The sequence below is a fragment of the Silurus aristotelis genome (assembly GCF_946808225.1).
Source record: "Silurus aristotelis genome assembly, chromosome: 2".
NCBI classification, from domain to species: Eukaryota; Metazoa; Chordata; class Actinopteri; order Siluriformes; family Siluridae; genus Silurus; species Silurus aristotelis.
The window spans coordinates 20,693,172-20,713,488 of record NC_139575.1 but is presented as its reverse complement, the minus strand read 5'-3'; the positions used below and the strand labels follow the sequence as shown (position 1 = coordinate 20,713,488).

The following is a 20,317-nucleotide window of genomic DNA, read 5'->3' as shown; positions in this document are numbered from 1 at the left end:
GATCCGTATCACATAATTATGACTTAGTATCTCATAATTATGACTAAGTATCTCATAATTAAGACTGAGTATCTCATAATTATGAGACAAGGATCTCATAATTATGACTTATTATCTCATAATTATGAGATCCGTATCACATAATTATGACTTAGTATCTCATAATTATGACTTAGTATCTCGTAATTATGAGATCCTTATCTCATAATTACGACTTAGTATCTCATAAGTAAGTATCTCTTACGACTTAGTATCTCATAATTATGAGATAAGTTGGGGCAGTCTGTGGCAGGGGAGCGTTTTAGCGCATAACACCGGATCTGACGTTACTGCAGTTTTTGCTCGGAAGCGCCCCATTGCGCAACAATGGAGACGTAAGATAAGGATCTCATAATTATGACTTAGTATCCTATAATTATGAGATCCTGGCTGTGAATTTTTTTTTTTTCGTGAATGCAATGCGCTTCCGTAATGCCTTAATCCCCACTTGAGTGCTTTTTACACAATTGGCAACCCTATCAGCGTGCAGTAACTTTGCACGCGCTCGATTTGAATTCGTTTACAATTGCCACGCGAGATGTTTAAGCTCGCGCGCGCATCGAAAACATATGGTTCGTTAGAAAATCGTTAGGAACCTCACTGCTCCCACAGAGATAAGACTCACAAATAGTTTAAGCAAATAAGTCGGACAAAACGTGCTTTAAAAGGTAATTTAACACTTTCTTAAAAAAAAAAAAAAGGACTGCTAGTTCGTTTAAATACTCTAATGTATATTGAAATTATTATTTATCAATGAAATGACTATAAATATACTGTCGACATTGGCAAATACTACCTGCTTCGTCACTAGCCGAAAACTTACTTAAAGACACCATATGTTATATTTAATATCCACTTCAGACGTAAATATGCTAACATATATTTTCCCGCTAAGAAACAAGTCGAATGAGTCGAATTATTAACTGAATAGTTTAAAATATCTCGCTAATTTTGCGCCGCTATTAACTTATGATTCCCCTCATATCCCCGTCCCCTGACTAAACCAGTAAACATGCAGTGTCTACATTTCCATACCGATTTAAATCTTAAAATAGGAGCTTCTGTCATATTTTAAATTATAGTAAATACAATTTGTCAAATTCCTTGCCAGTATTAGTAATTCAAACAATAAGGACACGGTATTACTTGCAAAAATGGCACAGCAAATGTATATAGAAAGGATTTTAGCTATAGACACAGTTACCTAATCCTCTTTCATTATGTTACAGAATGGAAAAAGCATTTAACTTCAAACTTCTAGTACCTCCAAGAACCAGGCTTGGTCAGGTATCAGCCGTAAAACCTCAGGATCCTGGACTGTGTGAAGAAAACCGCAGCTTTATGGCACAAGTTCAGGTTGGTGGATATTCATCTGGAATAATTGTGGAATGTTCATCTGTTTTACAGTCTGTAAATATATATTACCTCGCTTATGTGTGCCTATTGTTTAGAGTTTCAATAAATATTTTGAAAACGAGACAAATTCAAATATCAAGATGGTGTTGCCTACAGAGTCTCCAAGTGCAGGTAAAAAATGTGCAAAGGTGCTTTCCATGTAGAGAGTATATACATAAAAAAATACCAGTAAAAAATTATTTGTTTATACCATATGTGCCAAATGGTTTTTGGTATAATATTTTAAGTTTGCTATTTTAAAGAGGTCACAAAGAGGATTGCTGTAATGCCAATAGACAAAGAAGAGGTAAGTGAATTCATCGTGTTTGTGTTTATGGTGTGATATGAAGTGTAAGTATTAATTGAATTACTATTTTCTGTTTTATTCGATTTTACTATTATTATTTGATTTTATTGCTCTTTACTATTACTGTATATTTTACCAGCCACCATTAAGATCCAGTCAGGTGTATTCTAAATTGTTTGAAGAGGCTGAAAAAATAAAAGCTTGGAAATTAAAAATGGACTATGATATATCACAAAAAGACAGAAAGCTTCAGGAGAATCGAAAAACAATTGAGACACAACGCAAAGCCATTCAAGAACTTCAGGTAAGTTTGACAATGATAAGAGTAGTTCAGAATCTTTATTTCTTTATTTATTTTCCTATTTTGCTTGATTGAAAATAGAGTTTCTTTAGTCTAAATGAAAAAATTTCGAAAATCTGGCTTCTGATTTGATTCAAACCACATTTTTGTGTGTTTCTGTGTCTGGAAGTCTGGAAATGAGAATTAAGGACACGTACAAATGCAGTTTTTAGTATTTAATTTTCTACTATTACTCATACAAGACTGACCTCTATCACAATCACCTGCTTTATTATGTCAGTTAATGCATATATGCAAGTAAATGTCAGAAAAAGAAAACTCGTTTTTGGTTACTTACAAATCAGGTCGTCCCTTGTTTGGCCTGCAGTTTGATCATAACCTTATAAAAAGAGGATTAGTGACTTGTATTTCAATTAACTGATGTTTATGTTGCAGTTTGAAAATGAGAGCCTGAGCATGAAATTAGATGAACAACTAAATGAAAATGAAGATATTAGGAATAAGTATGTATAACATGTATTTCAACTAAGAACATTTCATATTTATTTATTTATTAAAGCCATTAGCAATTCAATACATTTTAAACTTTGCAGAAGCAATGCAACAAGAAGTTTGTGCAATATTCTGAAGGACACTTTTGAAAGGTCTACTGAGAAAATGAGCCTTTGTAAGTGATGGTGTAAAAGCCTGACACACACATTAGGTGACCTTGCTTAATATGTATTAAATTTGACGTTTTCATGTTAACACAATACATGTAATCTACATTTTAAGTTGAAGCAGAAAGAGAAGAAACTCATGGTCTCTTCTTGCAAAACCATGAAAACATTCAGGTAATGTCATGTTCAACATGCTTTAAAAATGATATAACTTGTAGTTGTCAGATTGGCATGCAGTGAAAATATCAGTTAGTTTCACCATTTTCCATTCATATATATCTTTTTAGATATAGCTATCTAAATGTTTTAATTATCTTGTCTTTCTCATTTCAGAGGATGGTTGTTGCATTTGAAAATCTCCGGCTGCAAGCAGAAGCTGATCAGCTAGAAATGTTAAAAGGTAAACTAGAAAAATGTCTGAAACAATGTACAGTATGGACATGCCCTGTGGATTAGATATTATATATTTACAATGTATTAATTGTTTCTATGCCTGTTTGCATATATCACATAGCTAAGGAAGGCCTTAAACAGTTTGAGGACCTTAAAGTGAGATTTAACAATGAGTATCACACAAAAGAGAAGAAGGTAAGCTGTAATTTTACTATGAAGAGGGAGGCAAAAACTAAATTCAACTTTTAATTTTATACCAGCAATCCTAGACATATCTTTGAGTTTAGTTAAAAAAAAAGTTATGTAATATTGTTCTCCTGACCCCAGATTTTTGTTGTTTGTTCATTTATGCCAAGACCTTTTACAGAGTAATGTATGATGGAGTATTTGTAAAAGAATAAAAATAAAAAAATTAATACTATTAGGAATACAATAGTCATTCCTTGGAACATTCTGACTATGGAAGCACTGGACATAAGGAAATTGTAGCAGTATTTTTTTTTACTCATCCTAAATTACCAGGGGCAGTGAGAATGTGCTGGATAATGTATGCCACAGTGTTAGAAGGAACGAGTGAAGGACTAATTTTAAAAGTGTTTAAAGACCACTTCAGGGCCAATATCAAGTGTTCAAAAGCTTTTACAAGTTTGTAGTTACAGTACATCCAGGTTGATGATGCCTCTAAACAACGAGGAGGAAAGCTTACTTACGCAGTGGTATGTACCTTAAGTCTGTTTTGGGACAAGGGAGCCCCTTTTATAATACCTTGGAGCACACGCCAGTCACAAAAATACAAGATTATTAATACTGCGTGGGTAATTGACTAATTTTGTTGGTGACATGACTGGCTGCAGAAATCCTGAATTCAGTGCATTTTTATTGCTATTGCTCGAAAAGCATTTTATTATGGTACTCACTAGGATTTTCAGAAAAGGGTTTCAATAGATTTCAGTACATTCTTAGATATCAAGACTACTGATGGCTGGTTATAAAGACTTGTCTAGCATTTCAATAAAAACAATGCCCTTAGCACAAGAGAATAAAGGAGGACTTTGCTACCATCGAAAGCAGATATCTCATATATGTTGTCTGACAAGAGAAGTGAAGAAGAGAAAAAGGGTAAAGATGGTTGAAAATTAACATTTCCTAATGTTTTTAATGTTTTTTTTAATGTATTTCCTAAGGTTTTGCCGTATTTTTTTCTGTAATGCTGCAATGTTGATATACAAATGGTTTGTTGGTATCGAGGTAATATATAATCTTAGATTTAGAGACTTCAGAGCCCCAAATGCTATCTTTTTTTTATGACACAATATCAGTCAGGTTAAAGCTCTGGACCTCCAAGTCAACATGAAAAATAATTAGATTTATGCTTTTTTTTTATTTTGTTGATTATAATTTTAGGTATTGTAAATAATTGTGGCATTTGGATTTGATAAGATATGTAAGATTTTATAGATGATATATTTCAAATTGCAGAATTATTTTTTTTTTTTATTATATTTTTTTGCATTATTCCAAGTAAACTCTAGAGACTTTTGTGTGTGAAAATCCCAGTAGATCAGCAGTTATAAAATACCCAAACCACCCTGTTTGACACTGAACAATCAGGCCAATGTCATAATGTGTTCATTGTTCAGTTTTGCTGTTTGTTGTTCAGGTGCATCTCAATAAATTAGAATATCATTTATTTATTTTAGTAATTTAATACAAAAAGTTAAACTCGTATATTATATAGATTCATCACACTCAGACTGATATATTTCAAGTGTTTATTTTGTTTAATTTTGATGATTATGGCATACAGCTAATGAAAACCCAAAATTCAGTATCGCAGAAAATTAGAATATTTTGAAAAAGTTCAATATTGAAGACTCATGGTGTCACACACATAATCAGATAATTAAATCCAAACACATCTCAAAAAATTTGAATACTTCATAAGACTAATTAAAAAAAACTGTTTAGTGTATTGTTTGCTGTGGCAGCAGGGGCATGGCTGAGCGCCGGTTTGTGAATGGAGGGCGAGGCCGGGAGCAGGAAGGCGTGGGAATGACACACCTGAGGGGAATTGTGACTAATGAATGTTCTCTCTCTTGCAGTGATCAGGGGGAGCGTATAAAGATTAGCGAGAGGGTGTGCCAGGGGGTGTGTGTGCCTGCGAGTTTGTGACTTTAGCACTGATCACTCAATAAATAAACTATTTCGTTCAGAACTGGTCCTGTCCTGAGTGGTTTTCCTTTCCCAGTACTGTCAGCTCTCCCACCTTGGCCTTCTGGAAAGTACTGTATACTTCTGTTCATTTACTGTATATGTACTCAATACTTGGTAGGGGCTCCTTTTGCTTTAATTACTGCCTCAATTCGGCATGGCATGGAGGTGATCAGTCTGTGGCACTGCTTATGTTCTTTGACCTGTTCTTTGACAGTGGCCTTCAGCTCATTTGCATCTTGCTTCGCACTTTCCTCTTGACAATACCCCATAGATCCTCTCTGGGGTTCAGGTCTGGTGAGTTTGCTGGCCAGTCAAGCACACCAACACCATGGTCATTTAACCAACTTTTGGTGCTTTTGGCAGTGTGGGAAGGTGACAAATCCTGATGGAAAATTAAATCAGCATTTCCATAAAGTTGGTCAGCAGAGGGAAGCATGAAGTTTCTAAACCTTCCTGGTGGATCTCTGTGCTGACCTTGGACTTGATAAAACACCTGCAGATGACATGATTTCCAAAACCACCACTGACTGTGCAAACTTTACACTGGACCTCAAGCAACTTGGATTCTGTGCCTCTCCTCTCTTCTTCCAGACTCTGGGACCTTAATTTCAAAATAAAAAATATTTCCCTTCATCTAAAAAGATGACTTTGGCCCACTGAGCAACAGTCCAGTACTTTTTGTCCTTTGCCCAGGTAAGACACCTTTGACATTGTCTCTGGCAAAGGAGTGGCTTGACCCAAGGAATGTGCCAGTTGTAGTCTGTGCGTGGAGGCTCTTGAAGCACTGACTCCAGCTGCAGTCCAGTCTTTGTGAATCTCCCAAAATTCTTGAATGGGCTTTTTCACCTTTTTCTACCACCCTTTTCCTTCCATTCAACTTTCCATTAATGTGCATGGATACAGCACTCTGTGAACAGCCAGCTTCTTTAGCGATGACCTTTTGTTTCTTTCCCTCCATGTGCAGGGTGTTAATGATCATCTTCTGGACAAGGAGCGAGGTGATTGTGCAACCTGATGCTTGCGAGTTACGCCAGAAAAGATCCAGTGTGACTCTCCCAGTTTACACAATAGCACTTCAATAAACTACACCATTTAACATAAGGATTATACAGTTTTTGCTGATGTTTTGCCTTCATCCCTGACACCAGTGTTTTCTTCTTGCATGCTTGTGCACCATTGTGGTACTTCCATGCCACACAAGCTCCGCTTTGCATAACTTCCAGGCAGTTTTCTTTGTTGCTTTTTATATTAAATGCTTCTACGCACCCTTTTTCCTGCTGCCAGTTGACCCCGTACTGTCTGCCATTTTCCTAAGTGGCTGTGTTATCTTACCATCAAGTTAACTTGTAACTTCACTAGCCCAACTAATCGATAAAGGCATTTGTTGGCCAATAATTTCTTTAGCGGTAGTTTTTGCAGCTCTAATAGCAGGTGTATTTTTCCTATTTTTGAATGAGAACTGTTATGACAATCTGTTAAGAGAATTACAGATAATATATTTGTTTTTTGGGTGGTTAAAATTCACATACACATGTAGTTCTATCAGCTTGAGCATCCATCCATCCATCCATCCATCCATCCATCATTAAAAGTGAATATGTAAGATCATTTAAATTTAACAGCCTTCAGTGCTGCCAAACAACAAGTTTTTTTTATTTGGCATATAAAGTTGATAGATTTTCCATCAATATTACATTTTGCCAGTGTTTTAATTCCATGAATATACACAGATGACAGCACCCGTGGGCATCAGTTGACGTGAAAAATCACTGAAATATAAAAAGCAGTAATTCTCAATGGACGTGCAGTGTTGTATAGCATTCGTTGTTCGCACTCAAGCAATGTGTAAACTGCAGGAAAAAAATCATGTTTTCTATTTTTTCCTTGTGTCGCATCATATTCATTGTGGATTATGTGTAGCACATTCTGTTCTCATGCATCCTCACAGATAAGCCATCATACCGCCCACTAGCATTTGGGTATAAGAATTACTGACACATCAAAGTAGGAAAACATGCAATATGTTTTCACAGGGAAAAACTCTTACAATAATTGTTTCCTATATCTATGCCATAATAATCCTGTTAATTTGCCACCGTCACAAACCTTTGCAAAAATTTATTCATCAGGAATCCACCCACGTTTGTTTGGCCACCAGCTTAAAAATATCATTGCAGTACACAGCAAATCCTCATAACAATAAGATGCAGTCCAAATGAAGTTACGCTCATTTCTGTGCAATACAATGTAGGAGTCTTAGATTGAGATCTACAATGAGCACACAGGATTTGTATGTTTATAGATACCTTTTTGTGCAATTTTCTATTCTCCATTAGAGATGCTCATTCTAAAATTTTCAGACTTAGGGAAATGTATGTTCTATGTCAAGGTGAAATCATTCTATTAAATCAAACAGTCAGTGCTGTTACACTAAACAAGCAGTGCTAGACTTGCCATGCGTTATGATTTAACTTGTGTTCTAGATCAGAAATGTGTTTTATGTGAATTTGATCTTTTTTTTTTTTCTATGTATTTGAAACAAATGTTTTGAGATCACAATCACAAAGTCACTCACATTAACTGAAAATTATCTTTTTAATCTATACATATACAAACACATGCTAAAGTGTAAATTCAGCAAAAAAATACTCATGCTGGTTAAAATCTGTCCATCAATGTTTCACTGTAAAATGTGGCATACTTTTTGCTTGTGAAAAAACTTTTTTTGCCGACACATCGATTACAGTTTATTTGTGTGTTTGTTTATTAAGGTTTCCCAGCTTGAAGAAACACTGAGAAAAACTGAAAGTCAACTTACAGAAACAGTAGTCAAACTACAAGAAACTCAGAAAAACATCAGTCAACTCCAGGATTCTGAAAGTATGGTTGACAAAACTTAAATATTAATCATTATAATTTTCTGGAAGTTTAAAAGATGTTTATTAATTTTGTATTATTATTGTGATTCCATAAATATAGGCCAGCATCTTGAATTACTTCACAAATATAAACAAGAAAATGCTAAACTGCAAGAAAATCTACACAGAGAAGAACAGCTCAGGCAGGAGAGTGAGGTTTGTGCTTGTGTTCATACATTTTTAATATGATTCAAAGAATTGGTTAGAGTGTAAATGCTTGATACGCTATTTGATTTCTCTAGGAAAACCAAAAAACATTAGTTAACACACTTGAACAAACCAAAGAGTTGTATGTAAAGAACCTTTTGGAGAAAGACATAAATATTAAAGAAATAAATACTATAAAAGAGCAACTGGCACATCAAATTGGAGAGATACAAGAGACAGCAGATTCCTTACAGTCCTCTTTAAAATTGGAGAAAAGTAGGTAAGCTGACAGATGCCCAGTTTACTCAATAAAGGTAATGCAAAAACATTTTATGGTGCAGAAAAGCAGTTTGTCTGTTTTAATGTTCTTTTATTGAATGTTTTTTTCACAGGGTTCGAGAACTTGAATCAGGGCTGAACTCAGTATCTCAGGAGCTCTCCACCAAAAGCAAAGAATTGGGTATGTACATATTACATATATAACAAGCTAAAAGTCTTTCTGACACTTTCCTTGCTAAATCAAATAACACCACAGGAGCAATAAGAGAAGTGAAAGTGGAGTGTGACCGGCAGATACAAGCTCTGAAATTTGAAATGGTATGTCATATTCTCACATAGAAATTAATTTTTTCAATAAGCTTCACTATACTGATTATGTATGCACTAACTTACATTAAAGGAGACAAAGGAAAAGGCCTTTCAGTCCTTGAAGGACAAGATAAAAGCAGATGAGGGACACATTCTTCAGCTGACTTCAGAACATGTAGAAAATCAAGCACAAATAAACAAATTGAAGGTAAATGCTTACATTAGTATGAATATCTCTATCATGCTAATTGCAGACATGCCAATGTCTATGGTTTAGCTGCAAAAAAGTTTTTTGACCCCTAATAATGGAGAAAAAGAAAACAGCAACTCACATAATACTGCATTACACACTTTTGAAAGAAAAACTGATGTAAATAACATGGTAGACATTTATTTTGACAGTGTGTCTTCTAACACCTTCAAAGCATGCAAATGGACATAATCATGTAATTATTTAGACTGTCTACTACAAAGTAAACTCTGACTGGAACTAAGTGGGAGATATTTGAATTGGTTATGGGTGCATGTAAAATATCTTTAGCATTTATTCATCTATGTAATGATGATCATCCATGTTATTAATCTAAATGTCTGCCTATTACATTAGGTATTTTTTATTCTTCTGATTACAAAAATGTCAGTTAATCAAATGTATATTTTTGAGATGGCTTTATACAGTGGACATTTTTAAATGTAAGCCTCTATCTGTTAACCCCGTGCTCTTATATTTATCATTTAGGCTGTTTGCATCAAGCTGCACTATTCCATCGACATACACTGTAGTTTTCATGTTTTATGATTATCTTGTTAATAATGTTAGCATTAACCCTCAATACAGGCTTAAAGGTTTTAAAGTGTTCATAATTTTATAATCAGCATAAATTCCTGAGAAATGATTTGAGCTGATTCATTTAAATACAATTTAAATGGTTGAAACAATGCAGTAAATAATGTTTGTCCCAACAGGAAAAACTGCAGATTGCTGAAGTTGAAAACAACAAAATGGTGGCTACCTTGGAAGACACAAGAAACGAGCAAACTGTTTTGAAGGACCATTTTCTTCTGAAAGAGGTAAAACTGTTTAAAGCCTAGTCTTGAATAGATTTTAGACATATCAACAGCATCATCATCTTAGTGGGAGTCACATTTCAAACTGATTTCACTAAGCTAAACTGGATTGTGTCAAAAATTGTTGAAAAGGGTGGCACACTATTGCAATAGGTTGCACAAATCACAAACAAAAACAAGAAATCACTATTCACATAGAAAATCTGTCACATTATTCCGCTTTAATCCCACCATATAATAATTTATGTACAGCTATTTATTTAGAATTTTAGACTTCATAATTAAGCTTAAAATTGGCAGTACATAGAAATCCAATCTTCAAAGAAAATTCGTTGTTAACTGTACTCTGTTGGCTTTTACTCAGGTCAAACTGCATGAGATTGAGGGGCAGTTATCAGAAGCACTGAAGAAAGAGAGTGAATCATCTAATAAAATTGAAAGATTGCAAAAGGATATAAATAAATACAAGTAAGCAAAGTAAAAGTGCCGGGGTACAAACATGTCACGACTACAAAAAAAAATATTAATAATGCTGGAACATTAATTGTCCATATGTGATATTATTAATCTAAAAAAAAGTTATTAAAAAATATATATATTCACAATTTACATTTAATATGAGAGTACTGGGAATATGCTCTTTTTTGTAGCTAAATATCTCTTTGTGCCTTCTTCTTTTTGAAGCCCTTTAAAAATCATGTTTTTGTGTCTTGGACATATGTCTATGTAGGGATATATATGATGATCTACTGGAGAGATTTAATCAGCTTCAAAAGAACATTGTACAAGCAGACCATGATCCAAAGGTTTGTGAACTGTACAATTGTTCATTTAAGACTAGTGATTTTTTTATTATTACATTAGAATTAATACATTCAATTAACACATAACATTTGTAATGATCATATCCAGGAAGTTACAGAAACTGTGGAAAAAATTAAAATGGAAATAGGACAATTTGAGGTGGAAAAACAACAGTTACAGTAAGATTACACAACTTTTATGTTATAAAAGTTAAATGTTCGCTACATTAACTACATAAATGTTTAACATGACAAAATTATAACTCATATTTAAAGACTTTTTATACGACACTATATGTAAAATGACATTTTTAAGTTTCAGTACACATTAGATTATCTGTTTCAAGGTGTATTGCTTTTTAAAAAAATATATCATAATACTTCTAATAAAAAAATTATTATTATTATTGTCATTTCACAACCATGAAGCCACATATGATGTATTATGATTATAAAATGTCCCTTTAATTCATCCTCTTCCTATTTTTTCTTATAAAGGGTTTTAACAAGTTGATTCTTTCTCATTTTGGTGGTGTTAAATTTGCACTGCCAGAGGAGTACTTTACCCATATTTTGTTTCTACAGTTGACAGTGTCTTTATAACATATGCATGATAAATGTCTGGCAGCATAAAGCAGCATTTTATGAATTCTTATATTCATTGCAGCATGAAGTGAACACTGTTGGTAAGCTAACCTTTGGTGCACCGTTGTGGCAGGAATAGAAATAGGCAGAAAGATCAACTGCTCAGCTCTCTAGAATAGAAGAAACAAATGAACAGGAGTTGGCAGGAGTTGGCAGCGGGCATGAGTAAAAAGAAAAGCTTTTAGCAGCATTGCAAAACAGTGAAAGGCAAAAGTGCAGATGCCTTGCATATAGACAAAAGTCTAACCTAAAATAAATTACCCCATGCTGGTAAAGATGACATTTTAGAAATTACTGTCTTCTTTCTTTCCTATTAGTTGATATCATGAAATCTTATAATAAAACTTTAGTTCTGGCTATGCCATTCATACAGAGAAATAGCATGTACCTGTGAGCTGTACAGAGTTAATTACTTGCCTGTGGAGGCAGATCTTCTAATTTATGTAGTTCTTCCAACATTAGGACATTTAAAGCTAAAATTGTTATGCCAGAGATATCAACATATCACATTGCATTTTTACAGTATTGCTTTCTTATTTTAATGCTATACAGAAAGCAGTTGGAAGTAGTAAATGCAAAAATTGAAGAGCAACGTCAAGAGAATGAGAATATCCAGGAGCTGTTACAAAAATCTGTAAGTTTAACTGAACTGACTATCATTCATATGGAATAGAATTTTCTTTCCTATGATGAGTGACATTATAGCTGCATACACTTAACAGTCCTTTCTCTAAATATCCTCAGAAGAAAAGCTCACAGAATAAGCTAATGAAGAAAGAAAGACAAGTCAAAGCACTGGAAGTAAAGGTGAAATGATCAGATGTTTTTAGCAAACTTTTTATTTGTCCGAAGAAGAGAGTGAATGATTTAATCATACTTATAATGGATAAAAACACTTTATTTAATATTGTCCAATAGTTTACATCAATAGTGATTGACCAGTCTTAAATAACTTTTAAAGAATGCATAATTTTGATATTTGAAATATTGACATCTCTATAAGAATAGTGATATCGAAGGCAACTTGTGAACAAGATTTTTAATGTGATTTCTTAACTAGTAATGTCTGCTCTTCCTTGAGCATAAATATTAATCTCATGATATGATATACAATTTAGGATACAGCTACTCAAACTAGCCTGTAAAAAAATAAATATTTTACATAAGTTTTTTTTTTTTTTTTTAACACATTGAAAAAAATTAACACAAACTGTGTAGTGTTAACATACTACTCTCCCCAGTGGATAAAAAGATCAGGCAAGCAGAGAGCTCAAATAACTCTTGATAAAACACGGTTTGAAATAGAAAATATGCGGAACCTGCTTAATACCTTCATTACTCAATAGCTGGCTGCCATAAGCGCTCTTGCTCATCAACTTCTCAATTGGGTTATGATGCAAACTTCACAGTATTAATCAGCTGACTGCCATCAATCTTCTTCTAGTTCAGCAGAAAAAAGTTTTAGCCCCATCAATCTTGTGCCTGATGTTGAGCAGTAATGGTATTTGATGTCTCCGAGCTGGTATATGGCTTATTCAGACAAGTTTTATCCCAGTTCTGGCCCAACAGTACAGCCACAGTGATATTACTAATGCAAATGTCATACAACAAATCAAGTCAAAAGTTGTCAAGTCTATACATAAAACATATTGACAGGCAAAAACAAAAATGGACACCAAAACAAGAAAAAAAACGGGGTGATTATTTTGGTGAAGGTGTAAGGTATTTATTTATTTTTGGATTTAAATAAAAAACGAATTGTCATTTTACATGTTCTAGCTGTGAGATAAGAGCAGAGCATCTATTTTCTATTTAACCAGTACTTTTATCTTTGCTATGTGACTTTAGATACGTGATCTTTAGATTAATTTTTTGCTGTTATAACTGTATACACTTACAAAAAGGTTGGGACACTGTAAAATGTAAATAAAAATAACTGCATATGCTCATTAACACCTCCAGAAATCATTGTCTGTGAACACAGTTTGCCAGGTCATCCACAAATACAGCTAGTACCTCTATTATACAAAGAAGTAGGCATGTGTGAACATGATCCAGAAACGCTGCCATCCTCTCTGGGTCAAAGCTTATTTAACACCATGTCTTTGGGACTAAAGGGGAGGGGGATCATCTGGCTTGTTATCAGGGCTCAGTTCAAAAAGCTGCATTACTGATGGTATGGGAGTGCATTAGTGCCTGTGGAATAGACAGGTTGCAATATTTTTATAATTATCAATGCTGAAAAGTGTGTATACAGGTTTTAGAGCAACAAATACTTCCATCCAGAAGCATTTCATGAAGGGCCTTGCATATTTGTATATATCAATAGGGTTCAGGTTAATAAACGACTTTGTATTAGAAGTGTCTGGATGCCTGATGTCATTTGAAAACATTTGGCAAAAATATACAACAAAGGACAACCAGAACTGTTGAGCACCTAGAATCCTGTACCGGACACATATGGATCAACATTCCTCTTCCAAAACTTCAGCAACTGGACAGACAGAAAACATGATACTACTGTACACAGTAGTAAATATGGCCCCATCCCAACCTTTTTGAGACTGTTCCCACCATCAAATTTAAAATGACTTTATTATTTTCTTAAAATGGTGTATATACAGTGGAACCCACTTATCTCGACCTCGGTTAACTCGCCAACCCTATTAAGTCTACCTTTTTGAAGTGGTACTGCCAAATTCTCGCTTTGTCTTAGCATTTTTTAATCAGTTATGTCGATTTTTTTTTTATGTCGCCGAACCCTGATATCTCGAGCACAAGGAGGGCAAATTTGCCACTTAACGTCGGTTATGTCAGGAATCCCCCTGCCACGCCCCCTTCGGCAGCGGCATTCCCGGCATCTCCCGCACGGAGCTCGTCGCAGTCATGCTGATCGCAGTCACACCTGACTCTTATTCACCCACTCATCCCATCTCCTGTTTAAGCCTCTCACCTCCACACACTCGCGGTCTGTTATTGTTTGTGCATGATCGTATGTGTTGGTTCATGGCGGTCTGTGTAATCGTGTATACATATCCCGCTACGTACCCTTCTTCTCAGACTCCGCATTCTCTCAACGGCACCCCGGATTACCCCGATCCTGCTGTTTTCCATGTTCACGCTGTCTGCACCACGTTTATCCGTTGCTGCCCAGCGCTGCGCTTTCCATAGCGTGGATCCGTGGATTTTCTACACGAACTGTCTCTGCTTTAACAGAACTTCGTGCACCACTGGATATCATGCTTCGCTACAAGTATTGCTGGATTATCTCCCAAGTATTCTCAATAAACTTTGTTTGCCTTTACTTCGGGTTCCGCCTCCTTATCCGCATTACAGGTTATCTCGATCCGCATGACCAATCAATCAACTCGCGGCAACGGCAACACGTGCATGCACATTCTCATTTAATAACGCACATCATGTACATAAAGAAATTTCAAGCACGTTAATATATATTGCCGCCATATTGGTTTTCGTTTATCTCGATCATCGGTTATCTTGACGCTTTTTGGCGTCCCCTAGGCCGGTGACATAACTGGGTTCCACTGTATTGTAAATAAAATATGGGTTTATGAGAATGCGAATAATTGCATTTTGTTTTTATTTACATTTTACACATTGTCCCAACTTTTTTGAAATTGGACACAGCTACATTGCAAGTTTATTAATGTCTAAGCAGATTGTTGCAGTCATATTAGCAGCTAACAGTCACATTTAAAAAAGAAGAAAAAAAAAAGCAGGATTGCATATACTTACATTCTAAATGAAATAGGTTGCTACACACTGTGTTGAACAATCCAATGTTGCATACACATTAATCTGTTTGCACTTTTTGTGCATTTAAACAAATTATTATCAGTTTAACATAATTTCTTAATGTAAAACTATGAAATTCTGAAATAAATGTATTTTTATAATTAAAAATGTGACTCTTCATGGCAAATATGTGCAGTAAATACTAGTGCTTGAGTAATGTGGCAGTATAAGCGTAAAAGTAAAGAATGATTACATTGTTACTGCACAATTCTACCTTTTCCAATCTGCTTAAAAATTCTATAGGGCACCTTTTGTGCTTGATTCTTTCTTCTTAGCCCCAGACAAATTTGCTTATGATCTGTAGGCCCCATAGAAATCTCCTTACATACAGTAAATAACAGTCATTTTTCAACTAATTAACTTTTATTCTACAACTTAGAGCACATTAATTTGCAGTGCAACATTTTTTTTTTTAGCAAATCAAAAAAGAGAAAATGAACAGTCATCCTCAGTTTCTCCTGGAGTTTGCATATCAAGCTTGGAATTGTACCTTTTACTTTTCAACCTCTTTTCTGTGTTTCTTTTCAGATCACAAATCTAAAAACAAAATTGGAGGCCAAATCCAAGACTCAGGACGAAAATCTTAAAGAAGTACATAATATTTCCTACACAGTGTGTATTGTATAAACTGCAGAATAGTTTGTAGAATGTTGTTTTTAAGCTAAGGAAGTGTTATTTTCAGCATGAACCGAGGTTGGGTTTTTACATTTTATTTAAAATTTATTTCTAAAATATGTTTTTTAATATTAGTCACTTTAGTTTTTGTATATCAATACTTATGCTGTTTTCATTGATGTTTATAACAAAAGATAGCTAAATTAAAAGGAGAATTCCAACACATGACAGACCACCATGTAGAAGAGTACAAGAGAATATGTTCTGAACTGGAAAACAAATCAGCATCTGAGGCTGAGCTTAAAATAGAGGTGAGATTCTTTGCCTTTTAGTCACAATAAGTTTCCTATTCAAATTCAAGTACCACTTTTTATTTTTTCTCAAAAAATACTGGTTCTGTTGGTATTGAGCAAAGGTGGCTATCGTTTATAAGCATTAAAAAAGCATCCACAGTTTTTTTTTCTGTAAAAGCTGCTGTTTTAGAAACCTGGTTTGCTTATTACAGGTTCAGAAGTGGAAGCAAACATCGCTGGAAGCAACAAAGGGCAAGGAAGACACTGAACTCAAATTCCAGCAGAAGATAGCTGACATGGTTGCTTTGATGGAAAGGCATAAGGTAAATTTGATTTATTAAGATGGTAAAATTAATGTTTATAAACAATCTTTAAGTAGTCATTGTAGTTAGTTTGTTAAGATGTTCAGGGTTTTTTTACGTAAACACCTAAAATTAAGTTTTGTGACTTCTCTAAATCTCTTCTTTACTTCCTTAATAGCATGAGTATGACAAAATGGTGGAAGAAAAGGATGCTGAACTGAATGAGAAAAGAATGCGAGTAGTTGAAGTTAATGCAAATAAAACCTCATTGGTAATTATTCATTGGTTTTAAAAAATACAACCCAATATTATAACCCCAAATGTGAAATAGCAAATATTGGTCTACTCTACTGCTGTGATATTTAGATGTACTCTCCTTTATATAAGCCAGGCCAGGTTTTGAGAAAGAACAAATCTTGCATTTTGTCAGGAACATCATTCTGTAAAAGCATATTTCAGTTACTTTTCTCTGTATATTTCACAATAATAATTTTAATAATTAATAATTTTGTTGGGTTCAGAGAGTCAGAAATAATAACAGCAAGTTAATCAACATGACTGTATTCACTGTTGCTGTTTCCACTCCTGGGATACTGTGGGGAAAATAAGATCAGCGCCATCTGCTGTCTATTTAAGGCAGTACAGCACTTGAAATATCTGTCTTTTTTAGGAGCTGGAGCTGTCCTATCTTCAAGTTGAAAATGTACAACTAAAACAACAACTTGATGAAATAAATATTGAAAAGGTAAGTTTAGATATTGTTTTTATTGTTTATTTAAAAGATTTTTGTAGACAAAGTTGTAACTGTGTTGGAGATATTACAGGAAGATCTGCAGCAGCACGTGCAAGAACTTACTAAGTTGCAGACATCTCAGAGGGATATTTACCAAAAGAAAGAGGTTTACCTTTAAGTGCAGTAGAATAATTGATATTCTGTATAATTCTTAATCATGTCTAATCAGCTTTATATATTTACAAATGTATTTGTTTATTTTTTACCTATTTAAGGAGTGTCTAGAACAAGAAATTATAACTTTAAAAAAGCAAATGAAGTTCCTTGAAAAAGACAAGACTCCAAAGGTATTATTTACAATCATTCAATGTTCTTATTATACTCTGAAAATCTTTTTTTTTTTTTTTTTTTTTTTTTTTTATTACTAACTGATTATTTGCAGCTGCAGACTCCTTCGAAAACTGAGAAAGGGTCTGAAATGCCAGATGTTCCCATCAAAATATCAACCCCTGCATTTTCAAAGAAGAGAGACCCAGCAACACCTTTTGTTAGCAATTTTTAAGAATTTACATTGATTGTGGTGATTAATCTAGTATAGCTGATGTGATTTCTTAACAACATTTATTCTGATTATTAACAGAAATTAGATGAGAAAAGTTGTCTTCAAACACCATCTTGGTCTTTGGGAACAAAACCAGGAACAACACCTCGAATAAGGGTAAGCATATCTACTCTTTTTGACTGAAGCAAATAGCAGGATTGAGTGAATGAAATACCTCTGTTATAGTCTTTCAGAGTACGCACACCACCTTCAACAGAGAAAGCAGCGCCGTGGAAGAAAAGCACCCTGGAGCTAGATCCCAAGTCCGATAGCTCCGAACAAAACGATGTACTGGTAAATTATTCTCTAATGCAGAATTACCTTTGCTATTAAAAACCTTGATTTTGGAAAGTGGACAGAGCACAGTAAATGTTTTACATCCTTTCGATTTGTATCTTTTATATCTTTCGGCAGAGTTTCTCTACAGTGATTAACAAGCAAGCAGAAGAACCTGGAACAGTATGGCCAGGCTTATTCAAGAAGGTATGTATGAAACATATACAATTTTACATTATAACCTTAACCTTGGTAACCTTGTTGTGGTATTTAGCACCGAAACATTAAGATTATCTTGCATAAAGTGGCTGCTGCCATTAGTGAAGGGAGGTACATGGTCTGTAGCCTATTTAGATAAGATGTACATGTAAAATAACAGCCATGTGAATGCCAAGACTCAAGGTTTCCTTACAGAACATTGCACTGAACATTACACAGTCTTTGTAATTTTGCCTTTTTCACATTGTGCATCCTGCTGCAATCTTTCCACAGGTATGTGACACACACGTTCCTGACCATCCACATAATAAATGTAATTCATTAGACAAGGCCACCTTCTTTTAGTGCTCTATGGGTTTTTTATGCACATGTTCACACTATAAGGTGCTGTGTGTCTGGCAATTCTCTTCTATAGACAGAATGAAAGTAGCTGTTCTGTATTTTGGGACAAGATAAGCTAACCTTTTCTCCCCACATGAATTGGTGTCCCTTGAGCACCATTGCAAAGCGTGACAATCAAGCAAAAAATAAAATAAAACCTTTTGGAGATGTTCTGACCCATCTATGTACACCATCACAGCTCAGATGTTTATGCTTGCTGATTTATCCTGCTTCCAACTTTGAAAACTAACTGCTTATTATATGACTAATATATCCCACCTCTAAAAAGATTCTATAGTAACAAGATAATCAATCTTATTATAACATGTTATGTGGTTTTAATGTTATGTCTGCTATATATTGAATCATTCAGCATATCTTATTTATACTGTAATATTTAATACTTTATCAGAATGACAGTAAACATACAAAACTCAGAACAATGCACCAAGGTAACAGTGTTGTTTATTTACAGGCACAGGGTTCTGCTGTTTATAAGTCTCCTGGAGCAGCATTAAAATTAGCAGCTATGAAGAGAATGCGGGATGCAGGTTGGACTACCATTACCAATTCAGACAAGAAAAAGAAGAAATTTACAGAAAAAATATTTGCTTAACCACTTTTACTAACTTAACCACTTAATTTGGTTTTTGGTTCTCCAGTTCATTTCCATTTGAGAATATTTATAAAGTATACGATTTTATTTATATATTATTTATAAAGTATTAGATATAAAGGGAAATATGTTTTCCGGGTAGAATATTCCACATTTGTTTGCTTGTGTGTTCACACTTTTGTATAAGATTTAAATGTTATGTTACATTTCTAAAAGTAGCATTTCTTGTTACAGTTATGTATATCTGTTTCACCTATTATTCTTTTTATGAAATTAAAATATTCAAACTTACTTTCAATGTTAACATACAAGACTAATTTGCTAGGGCTCTTGGTCAGTGGTTTTGAAGGGGGAAGCTTCAGGAATATGATCCTCATGCAAAAACTCCAGTCTGAATTGAGAAGGTGTGTAGGTAAATGGTGGGTCTTCGTTAAGTGCTGTTACTGTGGAGTTGTAGATCCGAGGTCCATCATAGAGCCCTCCTGAAATTACTAGGGTATCATCTGTTATCGTGAACTGCCCACCTACAATTTCATGTATGAAATGTAATACATTGTTAATATACCACTGAAATTAGAACACAACCAATTTGATGGTCTTCTGAAGTCTTCAATGTAAAGAAAGCTGCTCTTACCTGTTTCTTCATTGTGAAGAGGACGATGAGAATACTGAGCCCCTTTGCTCCTGGTCATTTTGTAGACAGATAGCCCCAGAATTATTAGAACTATCACACCAAGTACTACACTAAACAAAATGGTCAGGGACATTTCTGAGTGATTTAGACCAGCACCTGATTAAACAATTAAAGTAAACAGAGAACATACATAAGTGTAAATGTAATATGAAAACCTAATAGTGTATTAGTATTTGCATTTGTAATAGTATGTGTATACTTTTACCTGCCGTTTCATTGTTTGTTTTGTTGCCAATAGCCATTTCTGTGGTAAAGAATGTAGCAGTGGACTTGGATGTGCTTTCATTACTGCCA

At 34.4% G+C, this 20,317-nt stretch overlaps 1 protein-coding gene across 3 annotated transcripts; it reads left to right on the top strand.

Moving 5' to 3' along the window:
- Window positions 1-585: 585 nt before the first annotated feature.
- Window positions 586-19,655, top strand: sycp1 (synaptonemal complex protein 1). 3 transcript variants are annotated; one of them, XM_083561201.1, is made up of 34 exons: window positions 586-707; window positions 1,269-1,395; window positions 1,491-1,566; window positions 1,698-1,741; window positions 1,881-2,045; window positions 2,478-2,545; window positions 2,636-2,709; window positions 2,817-2,875; window positions 3,035-3,101; window positions 3,216-3,289; window positions 8,080-8,188; window positions 8,288-8,382; window positions 8,469-8,653; window positions 8,766-8,833; window positions 8,909-8,970; window positions 9,053-9,169; window positions 9,928-10,032; window positions 10,394-10,497; window positions 10,760-10,835; window positions 10,942-11,012; window positions 12,030-12,111; window positions 12,222-12,284; window positions 15,822-15,884; window positions 16,103-16,219; window positions 16,414-16,524; window positions 16,682-16,774; window positions 17,174-17,248; window positions 17,328-17,402; window positions 17,512-17,583; window positions 17,679-17,783; window positions 17,877-17,954; window positions 18,024-18,131; window positions 18,252-18,320; window positions 19,189-19,655. In XM_083561201.1, the coding sequence occupies exons 2-34, from the start codon at window positions 1,270-1,272 to the stop codon at window positions 19,327-19,329; spliced, it is 2,997 nt and encodes a 998-aa protein (XP_083417327.1). In that variant the 5' UTR covers window positions 586-707; window position 1,269; the 3' UTR covers window positions 19,330-19,655. The 3 variants fall into 3 exon arrangements, with proteins under 3 accessions (XP_083417327.1, XP_083417326.1, XP_083417325.1); XM_083561200.1 differs by having other exon boundaries at window positions 15,822-15,905; window positions 18,024-18,125; XM_083561199.1 differs by having other exon boundaries at window positions 15,822-15,905.
- The last annotated feature ends 662 nt before the right edge of the window (window positions 19,656-20,317 follow it).

What these genes read in the sequence shown, in the direction of transcription:
- sycp1 (XM_083561199.1), top strand. Translation starts at nt 1,270, where the DNA reads ATGGAAAAAGCATTTAACTTCAAACTTCTAGTACCTCCAAGAACCAGG. An exon ending in AAGCCATTCAAGAACTTCAG is followed by an intron (nt 2,046 to 2,477) that starts GTAAGTTTGACA and finishes TTTATGTTGCAG; the next exon opens with TTTGAAAATGAGAGCCTGAG. An exon ending in AATGAAGATATTAGGAATAA is followed by an intron (nt 2,546 to 2,635) that starts GTATGTATAACA and finishes TAAACTTTGCAG; the next exon opens with AAGCAATGCAACAAGAAGTT.